Below are 11,409 nucleotides of genomic sequence, written 5' to 3' on the forward strand. Positions count from 1 at the left end.
GTGGACACTTGCAGAAATGCAGGTTTTTTTTTGCATACCTACATTGAGATTATTTCAATGTTCAGAGTGCAGTTAACCCACTCTCTACTATATACTATCATTATAGCTTTATATTTTACCCACACATACACTTAGCCAAAGCTTTTTTATGTTGCATTTCTCTGCCTGGTAAAAAAAACAGTTTAAGCACATTTCAACATCTTGGCCTAGAGGTCAAATTGATTTTTTATGAAATTCCTAAAGGCAAAGTTGCAAAACTAAAACGCTTAGGGTGAAGATAAAGTAAGACAGAGCGAGCTAGATCATCACTATGAATTTTTTACTTGGATCATTTTGCACTCCGAGATTTTTTTATGTCAAACAATCTAAATACACAACATAGTAATTGCATGTGATAGAAAACACTGACTGTACTTGTAGCTTTAAGTGTTTTTTGCAGAAAGGACTCATGGGATGGAAAAATCTTTGTTGTCCTTTGTAAAAAGGGAGGTCTTAGATTTTTATTTATTCATACAGTTTTAAGGTTACATATTACCCTCCTTTTCAACAAAATCCCCCAAACATGTCTTTGAAATGTCTTGTTATAAATCCTCTTAAAGCACAAATTAACGACTGAGAGGTCAAATTTAAAACAGGACATAAATACTATACACCCAGCGAAGCACATCAATATAAAGTGGAACATCAAAACGCCAGACATGTTTTGGTCGAAATAGTAGCTACAGTAAGTGTCTGTTAATTGTCTACATGCAAAAAGAATTACAGAGAAAATAAAACAGAGAAAATAAAACAGTAAAAGCACGCCAGAAGTAAATAACCAGTAAAACAATACAGATGTTGTGCCGACATTGTTTTTGTTAGTGTTTTCTTAAAGTAGCTTCAAATGTTTGTCTGCACAAACCCAAAGGCTGACTATGTTTTAGTAACTACACTCAGGCTATCATTTTATTTTTGAATTATTTCAAAGGATTACATAAAAACAACAAGATCTCTTGCATAGAGAACATTTCTTAATCAACATAAATAATATTTACTCCACCCACAGGAGATCCATTTGAATGAGTTTGAACACTCCAGGTTGTGTCAGTAATAAGACAAAGGATCCCAAAAAGATGCATAACACGGTTTTGATATATCTAAATAAAAACAATGATGATGCATCTGGAAAGCTCTCCTCGTCATTTTTCGTACACATTCGAGGCAGTACCTCGGAGTCATCATGAGGACTAAACTACAGCTGTGCATCATCAGTCAAGCTCTCTCGGGCACTGCGTGACAAACAGCACAAAACAGATTCAAACTTTCCGAGTGAGTCAGTGTTGCACAAGAAATCATCAGAGCCTCAGTGTTACTCCTAAACTCACATTCATTCCATCCTGTTTCACTTGTCTTTGACACACTTTAAAAAATGTTTTAACCCATTACATGTTCTATTTTTGACATGTTAGCTCAGTCGTGATTTTAAATTCAATTTAAATAACGTGATCTGTCCGCGGGGGGAAATTCAAACCATGCTGGCCTGTGATAAGTCCACTTTGAGTAAAGGTCAGTGGTGTCCAACCTTTGACCTCACAAAAGTCTGGCGACCATTCAAAACACAAAAAGCTTTTTGCTCAAATGATCACGTTTCTCTATTGTGTTGAAAGTGAACATTCATTTTAGAGCACATTCAGGGTTTTTGGTGTTTATTTTAGTGGACAGAGGAAGAAAGGCTGGGATGACATTTCTGCACAAAGGACGACGGACAGACAGAGAAGTGACACAGTAGCCTTTGTTCAATATATTTTAATATAAAGTATATTTTGTATTGAGCGATATCTACCCCAAGGTTGGGAAAGCCTAGATGTATTGACAACATTGGATTTGTTTTGTTTGTGTGTGTATGTTGAGTTTAAATCGAAATTGTAAGTAAAATTAACAAAACAAAAAAAAGTCCTGTCTCAAGAATTTTTTTTTACACAAAGTTCAACTTTTCTTTCACTTTCTTTCTCCAGATGCACAGCGAAAAATGACACTTCCCCCAAGCTTTGAAACCTCTGAAAAAAATCTGTACCAGAAACCTGCAGAAAATATGATAACATCGTGTTGACAACCTCTGAATTTGGAGTTGGTTGTGTTGCCATGCACGAGGCTGTTTCCACTGTGTCGTAAGATAAAAACAAGAAGAAGCAAAACAGTGGAAAAAGAGGAAAGTCCAAGTGCAGATGAGGGGGGAGTATACGAGAAGAAGGAGGTTACAGAGGGTTTGCTCTTAATCTGACGTCAGCTTAAAAGATAAGCAGTGAAGCTTTTAATTTGAACTCGTCACTTTGTAGAGAGTTATCGAGTTGCGGCGATCGAACGCCATTACGCACGGCACTGAGCAGCTGGACGGTAAAGAACTGAGGCGTGAGCTTTACCAGAAACTACTTCATTCACCTCCCTCGCTTTCAGCACCGAGTCTTGACCAGCCCATGGACCAGAGAGGTTAACAATGAAGGAAGCGACCGGGACCTTCAACAGAGGGCTGCGCGTCACGCAGAGCAGTTTGAAATAACTGCCCGCCGGTCATATGAACGCTCAAAAAGAGAGATAATGGGAGTGGCAAGTGTGGACCTGCTCGTGACACTCCAGATTTTACCTGGCTTCTTCTCAAACTGTCTGTTCCTCGCGCTCTACGACTCCGTGGTGCTCGTGAAGCGCGCCGTGTCGCTGCTCAGCTGCTCCCGGTCCGCGGGCTCCGGAGAGTGGCCCCGCATGCTCACTTCCGAGGGGTTGCGCTCCATCTGGAACGGCTTCCTGCTGGACGCATACAAGCAGGTAACATGCATACATTTAGTGGGGATCATAATAAGACAACCGGATCCGCACTCTGGATTTGAATTGGGGACAAATAAAGTTTTTGGAATTTAATTATATCTATTACTTAGTGGATGTCTCAGGTGTATTTATAAGTCTATGTGTTAAATGTTCTTTTTTCGACATACTCAACATGTTTGGTGTGTCTCGGTAATGTGTCCAGATACTTAAAGATGAAATACAAAAAAACAGAATATAGAATCTGTTCATTATTGACAGACAATACAGCTTCAGTTAAATAGGGCTGTGAGGGTGAAGGGTCCATTTCTCTGTCATATGTGTTAAAATAGTTTATTTTTCTTGTCATCTTCAGTGCAGTTATATTTCAAATGCCTCGTTTTAGTTGATTCATATTTAACAATTCTAAATATCTTTTTTCTTTGATGAAATTGGCATATTAAATCAAAGAAAGTGGACACATTTGTTTTTCTCTTTATAGAATTAAATACATCAACTTTTATTTTATTTAAAGATTATTTGATGTGGACATAGGAACTACATTGGACAAACCAGATGCATTGATTTTATTTGATTTTAAGTCACTACATTTCCATGTCTCGCCCTGGATTTTATAGATCTTTTACTTTTGAGGTAAACTATAAATAAAAGTGACTTTTCTTCTTGTAATGGAAGAAGCATAGTTGAGTTACTTATTTAGAAATTTCTTGCACTGAAAGAAGTGTACTGTCCAAAATTCACTAGGTGAAGCAATTCATATTTAAACTGTAATTTTAAAAGTTTATGCTGAACACAGCAGCAAAGACAAAGTCTATGATTTTACCTTTGACACATCTGGTTTAAAAAACACATCTGTAAAAGCGCAAAGATACAAACTATATGTCTGCTAACAGGCCGAGAGCCCACAGCGCATCTCTTTTGATTACGTCTTTGTTTAAAAAAAACCCTGACTCCTGGTTTTACCTCCTCAGGTGAAACTTGGCTGCGATGCACCAAACTCCAAACTGGTGAAGGTGTCTGATGTTTCTCGCTGCAGCGGCGGTCTCGGTAACGTGACGAATATGCAGCAAGGATCGAGGACCCGAAATGAAGAAGAATGCCACCTTCTGGATTTTGAGTCATCGGATCGCCCCCTGGTGGTCAACTTCGGCTCAGCCACCTGACCCCCCTTCATCAGCCACCTGCCAGCTTTCCGGCAGTTGGTTGAGGACTTCAGTGACGTGGCTGATTTCCTGTTGGTGTACATTGACGAGGCCCATCCTTCTGACGGCTGGGTGGCCCCTCCCATGGGCTCCTGCTCCTTTAACGTCCCGAAACATCAGAACCTGGAGGAGAGGCTGGGGGCGGCACGCAAACTTATCGAGCACTTTTCCCTGCCGCCGCAGTGTCAACTGGTGGCCGACAGCATGGACAACAATGCTAATGTTGCGTACGGCGTGTCGAATGAACGGGTGTGTATAGTGCAGCAGAGAAAGATTGCCTACCTGGGGGGTAAGGGTCCTTTTTTTTACAATCTGAAGGATGTGCAGCAGTGGCTGGAACAGAGCTACGGTAAACGGTAGGAGCAGGGACAAGTGAAAGAGGACCAAGACAGTTTTTCGACAAATTTTGCAACTGAGGAAGATTACCCTCCTTCAATGAGCATAAAAGGCTAAATCAACAATAGTCTTGATGAAAAGGTAATTAAAAACATCTGACCAAGTACAGTTCTGAAGCACAAATTCAAGGTACACTCATTTTTCACTTTTTTGTTCTGCATTCGTTTTCTTAGCGATAATTCCACAGGAAATGCTTTGAGCATTTGATTCCTTTAGGTAGGCTACTGCACATGCTATTAATTCAAACTGTCATGTACTTTCACTGATTAAGTTGGGACTTGTTTTAGTCGAAACAAAAACATGAGTGATAACCAATCCCATAGCCGACATGTAGCCCTACCTTCACAAACTTTAACATCAGAGTGGTGTACACACCCAAAAGTAATGGAGCTACGACCACATCTAACCCTGATTATCTGGCATGTCACCACTTCCCTCCCCGGGCGACCATTTTCCTCAGTGCAGAAAACTAGAGTGTGCTTATAATGCTATATCGCTGTGTTCCAGGTTCTAAAAGCTTATAACCACAGGACGTCCTAATTGTTACCACAAAAACACACAATGAATAGTACAATCTGTGTCATGTTCAAAGGTCAAACATTTCATTTGATATCCTACAATAGTCCCCATTTAGCACAAGCTAGAGTTAGCATTCCCTTCCTAACATTTTGTTTTTTTTATGATTTGGGCGACACATCAAGTCTAGCTTACCTCGCTGTTAGCCTGGAAGTTTCTGCATGCTAAAACATTCCCTGTTGTCCTACAGCTTAACGTCCCTTGAGATTTTCAATATGCATTGGGATGTTTTTAGTGGCTGTTGATTTAACAAATCAGCAATATTACTTCATGGCTAGGTCCGAAATCATGCTCTCATTCCCATGTCTCTCTTCTCCCCACACGGGGATTGAGTTCTCTGTAGTTGATAATGATTTCGTTCACGCTGGTCGTGCGCCTCCCACCCATCTGCCCTCGAAAATATCAAGCAAACGCCCCTTTCATCTTGTGAAAGCTTTGCACTGCAATGCAGATATTGCTTGGTCTGTGACCATTGGTTATACAATACTTTTCACATTGCATTGTGGGATATAATGATTCCTCTTCATTGGGTATTATAATGCTCACTCATAACTACTAAATGGCGAATGCCGTATTTGCACTATATAGTAAGTAGTGTGTGATTTCCGGACACAGCCTAGAATAATTTATTACACCTTTAAGTCAACTTTTAATTTGGGACTTTTAACATATATTTGAGTTTTTCTACACTGTAATATTATTATTTTTTACTTTGAGTTTCTATGATTTTTTTTTAAAGATAAATGATGAAGTTATTGCCACCTAAACACCTGTATCTGTCTTAACAAAATCATTAAATTCAAGAAAGAAACTCAGAAGCCTTTATGGTTTGAAGTATTGCATGTCTGTTTGCTGCTTCACTAACCAGTCACTAAAGGCTTCAAGTCCCTCCCATGGCATCCTACTCTTACAGATTACAAGATAATAAACAGAACCGAAAGGCACTTTGTTAGCATTTCAGATAAATCTGAATATAAACCCCCACCCCTGATTGTTGGGTTATCATCTGCCCAAGCTGTAAAAACCTTTGAAATTAGGCCAACATTTCGCATGCGGGAACATTCATGAGACGAGCATGTGACCTCGGCTGATCTCCACCATTAAAAAGACATCAAGCAGATCGGGGCGACATATACAATTAGACGCGCTTCATCTATGTTTCAGCCTAATTTTGCAAATATGAGTTTTATTGAATTTTGGAATTCAAATAACTAAAAGAGGGATGAACTAGCAGGATCAACTTTATATATTTATAGATTTATACCTTTGAAACAATGTCGATGAATGTTTTTATTGGTCATCGCAACTTTACCTCTTCCTCTTTAGATGACCAGTTTTACATATCAACCATTGTACCCTTCCACATAGTGCCTTTAAACAGATTTACCTATTTAGAAATGATCTGAATTGGATTAATGTGGCTGTTTTAAAATTGATCAACAATGATCCCGCACTTAAAAGCAACATACATACATACATATACTGTACATAACATTTACAACGATATCCCTGAAGTACTCGCCTCCGAACTGTCAGTATTTACTTAATGCACCCTTGGGAGCTCTTCAACTTGGAGTCTGGTAGTTTTTTTGCTTAAATTAGGATCTTTACATTTGGTTCCTACATGTGTTGATTCTCTAACAACTGAACAAAATTGACTATGAAGTCATTTATCATTTTCTGAAGACATTTTGGTTGTTTTACTGCAGAATGGTTCCACAGTTCTTTAATTAGACCTGCAACCATGATAACAGACTCTGAAGTATTCTTTAAGCAAGACTTCTGAGGCGTTTTGAATGAAATGAAACTGAAACATCAATTCAAAAGTTCAGTTTTAAGGCTTGTTTCCACCATGTTTAGTGCTGGCAGTCCTCATTTATACAAACACAATGTGGTCAATGTCGAAAAAAGAACTCTAAGCAATATAATTCAAGTTTTTCGCTGCGCTGTCAGTGGAAAAAAGTTGAACATTTGGGTAATTGTTTGGGTCAATGTTACTTATCCCTAATCAACCAATCACAATCAGGAAGGGGCGGGACTTCTGATATCACCTTAGTCGACAACAACGGTGGAGGAGAAACTTATCTGACTCGTCTTTCAAAGGGACAAGATCCAGCTCTATTACATTTTGATGTTTTCTGGGTAGAATTAATATTAAGCATATAAATGTACACAGAATCTGCATCCTTGGCACTGCTTAAGCAAAAAAGAAATTTAGTTGTAAAAAAAAAAAAGGTTCTTAAAGTTCAGTGTCAATGTCAGTAATGCAATGATATACAACAAAATTAACATTCTCACATTCAACAAAGCAGGGTGTTAAACTGGATTAAGCTTTTATTCTGCAAATTCACTTCACAAAATTGATACTCTGTCTGGATGAATGGAGGTCACGAGTACATGCCAGGCCAAAAATTCCTTCCTGGATCTGGTGTCTGAGTGAGCGGCTGCAGGAATTTTAATATTTTATTCACTGCATACCTTGGCTCGTACTGCTGGAAATAATATTTTCCTTTGAGGGTCAGGGGTCGTGCAGACCGCCGTAGACGGATGAACACCTCAGAATGATCCCATCTGCTTCACAGTGGGGGAAGTGTTTGATTATGTTTTTAGTGTTTGACTTCCAGCAGACATGAGGCCTGTGTTGTAAATGTGACTACAGGTTTGACGGGTCAGTTAGTAATGCAGATAACAATTCAACCAGTATTAAAGCTACACCTGCTGAAAGGGGAATTCTTTTGATCAAGGCGCTCTGTGATTGCAGCATTAAAGGGGAGTGACAGTTAAAATTATAACCCTTAACCTTCTTATAAACACAGTCCACTTTCCGTCCTCCATTTGCTTCCAACACCAGCATGAACATAGTATCTTATTCCAAATATGCCTTATATTATATAAGGTTTGCAGTTTTTTTGCTGCAAACACAGGCCCCTTGCATGTGAGCCAGACACTGAATACAAGAATACAAATAAAAGGAATTCATTGAATTTCTGGATAGCGTCTTCTGAGAGTTGTTTGCTTTTTTTTGTTTTGTTTAGGTCTTAGGTTCAGTGAAGATTACAGATGGACTTTAGGAGAGTTGATGATGGCAGTGGTCATGGTCTCAACAACAAGAATGTGTCTCTTATGAAGGATAGTGTGATTAAGAAAACATGGTGGGATTATGAGGAAGAAGAAGGTGATGAAGAAGGGGATTGTCTGAACAGGCTGCATTTAGTATGTAAATTTGGGGTGTGATTTGAAATTAAGCTACTTCAGTCATGTGCTGTGTACCTTAGCTACTGCTAGCTAACAGCTGGAAGGCAGTTGTTAGCTATCAGAAGTGGTGTACTGCTGCTTTAAGGTAACTCTGATTAATCTGCTTTTCCATATCCAACTTTAGTCAGTGTTTGTTGAAAGCTGAAGTGGTTTGTAAATTCAAAGATGCTGTTGGTGATTCGGATTGTTTGTGGTTGTTGTATCGTTTTGTGTTTGAACTTGAGTTTGTCCATCTTAATGTACAGAATTAACCATGCTTACAGTTGTGCATGAAGTAACAACATGCTCATTTAATATCTACGCCTGGGATGATTGAATCCTGTTTTTCTTAAGTTGTCTGTATGAAAGGTGGAGCTATATGGAGAGTCTGCATGTTATTTATAACAATTATGATCTACTTGTTATTTCAGAGGCTGCACTGTCATAAAGTCATAACAGATGCAGTAGTAATGGAGCCTACAAACCGTGGCTTAATTTAATAAAGATGTTGAAGTCATGATGTACACGGTCACATGAGCAGCTGAAACAGGGTAGATAGTCATATTCTTTGAAAAGTTGTGGTTAGCAGAATTCTTGGGAAAATCCAGGCTCATGTGGTTAGTAAGTGAACAATAACAATAGCCATGTGCGAGTATGCAGACCACCACAACAATGATGGACTCCTGAGTTCTGTTAGTCTTGCTCCCTCTCAGTCGACATTTCCTTAAAATTCTCTGGCTTCATCATTTCGGGTCACACTGAGTAAACATTCCACCTCAGTGCCCGTCTACATACATGCCATTTAGCCACATGAATGTTTACACCTCACTGCTCTTTGGGGAGTTATTGGGCATGCACGTGTTATTTCAGTTAAAAGCTCCTTTCTACTGGAGTGGCATTAAAACAACATTTGAAGACATTTTTGAGGATCTTTGTGCACTGTGGTTGTTATCAGAACGTTTTTTGTCTAAATGCTGGACTTTTTTCTAAAACTAAAAAAAGAACACATCCATTTTCAGTGGATTGTTCTCCTATAAAAGAGGCATTACGTGCTGCCACATCACTGACTTTTTAAAAATCGTGACTTGTGATCTCCATTTGACTGATTATGTGATCTAAAAAATATTGGATGGCACTGCTAACGATTTAGGGTTTATCATATTAAAGGTAAAAGATAAAATAATTTTGTATACGTTATTTTGGGTTTTTTTAGTTTCAAACTTTAGATTGTCAAAACTGCCAAATTGGACGCCAGTTAGCCTCGAGGTTATGTCACACGATCAATGAACAAGGGATTGTTGTCAAATCTGACTCAGCCCTTTAGTTCATGTGATGTCTCTCTCATCCATACATCTCTCTCTTCAGCTGTCCTATAATACAAAAGCAACATTTACTCAAATCAATGATACAATTAAATAAACAGCCACATTAAATCAACTGTTATTCATTGAGGGAAGCGATATCAAAGTTAAGCCTCCAAGACTTCAGGTGCAAAAAATTAAAACATGAACCTACTCTTTGTATGACAGGTGGCCTTTTAAGAATATGTTTATTTTGGTATTAACAACATCATTGGTGTCTCAGATTGACTTGGGTTCTAATCACAAAAATGAGCAATGTGTCTCTCGCATGGACTAAAGGGGCCTTGTTGGTGCTTGCGTAGCAATGCCTCGAAAACCTTAATAATAGAAGTTAGACTTGGACCTACTTCCTTGGTCTTATATTTCACTGTTTTTATGACCTGGGTGAACCTGTGAAAACCTTGGTGGCAATGTCTTTGATGTCAAAAGTAACTTTTCGTGTAGAAATCAGCCGAGACTCTATTTAAGCATTTTTAAGAAAAATTAAAACCCTTTTGAAATGTGTAAATATTGTCAACATGTCTTTAAGTTGTGTGCTTTGTAAACAGCCATAGATGGGTATATTTTAAGATTAATCATGTGAAATGATTTCGACTACTCAAAACAATCAATGGAACAGAACTTATTTGAAAGTTTTTACGTTGAGTTACGTTGCAGAGTGGTCCGCTTCCTTGCTCGAGCATGGTCGCGTACACTGTTCTTGAGCGGACTGTTCTTGCGTACACATGAATCGTGCCAGAGACCAACTCTTCAAGCGGACTCGGGCCCGATACCCAAGTACGGTACATTCCTGTTCACACTGAACAAATGAACTGGACTTTGGGGTTAAGCGTAATCAGGTCCAGGCCAGGGTCCCTAGTGTGAAACCAACCTTAAAAAATGCTTCCCCCACATTAATAATGTATGTTCATATTTATTAAGACAGGTGACAACCACAAATACAAATCAACAGAAAAAACATGATCTTCAGGAAATCTGACATGCTTGATACAACTGGTCATTTTACGTTTCTGTTCCTTTCGTTCTTTTGAGTAGTAAATTTAAGGTCAATGAGACACTAAGATGGTTTGCTCTGGTCACAGCGACAGAGGTGTGCAAATGAAGACCTCTGATGAAAGAGTCCCTGACTCGGTCTTTGGTTGGAAGTAAACTGCACCTGGTCAACCTGAACCAGACCCAAATCATCTGTTTCATTATCAATCTGCTCCCACTTCAAACAGCCATGTTTTCATCTGTTTCTTTTGTTCTTTATGCAATGTTTGTTTTTCTTATGTGGAAGAAGAGAAATAACATGGATAATAAAGGAGAATGTTTGCTGCTAAAACTGCTTCTCATGTTCTTTCTGGTGTTTTTTCAAAAGTCAGGAGCAGGCAACAACCTCTGCTGTAAAAAAAATGAAGAAAATGCAGGAGTGCATTGACCAAAGTGTGGTACATTAAGTCCACTATAGCACCCCAGGAAATCATCACTGACAAATAGTGACCAAAACCGTGGATCTTTTTCAACCAATCAGATTTATTTAATTAAAAATGGTGCAGTTTGCAGCTTCCGTCAGATGTTTTGTAAAAGTGAAATCTAACAGAAGCAAGAAACAAAAAACGTTTTTTAAAGAAGAGTTTCACAGACTGTTTGACACCAGGATTTTTTTTTTGCTCATGACCAACTGGAAACAGCTCCACGACCTGCCTTTGGGTCCTGACCCACTAGTTGAGAACCACTGCACTATGGTGTATGGCCATGCTCACTCAGAATACAGACACCACTACAATGGGGTATTCACCATATAGTGCACTAGTGTGTGAGTTTGGACACAGCCCATAAATGCTTAAATATCCCAGACTATG

At 38.9% G+C, this 11,409-nt stretch overlaps 1 protein-coding gene across 1 annotated transcript; it reads left to right on the top strand.

Annotated features, from left to right (window-relative positions):
• Positions 1–2,322: 2,322 nt before the first annotated feature.
• On the top strand, positions 2,323–10,889 carry dio2 (iodothyronine deiodinase 2). The gene is made up of 2 exons (XM_079369962.1): positions 2,323–2,799; positions 3,768–10,889. The coding sequence occupies exons 1-2, from the start codon at positions 2,575–2,577 to the stop codon at positions 4,356–4,358; spliced, it is 816 nt and encodes a 271-aa protein (XP_079226088.1). The 5' UTR covers positions 2,323–2,574; the 3' UTR covers positions 4,359–10,889.
• Positions 10,890–11,409: the final 520 nt, after the last annotated feature.

This window comes from Symphodus melops (assembly GCF_947650265.1).
Source record: "Symphodus melops genome assembly, chromosome: 19".
NCBI lineage: Eukaryota > Metazoa > Chordata > Actinopteri > Labriformes > Labridae > Symphodus > Symphodus melops.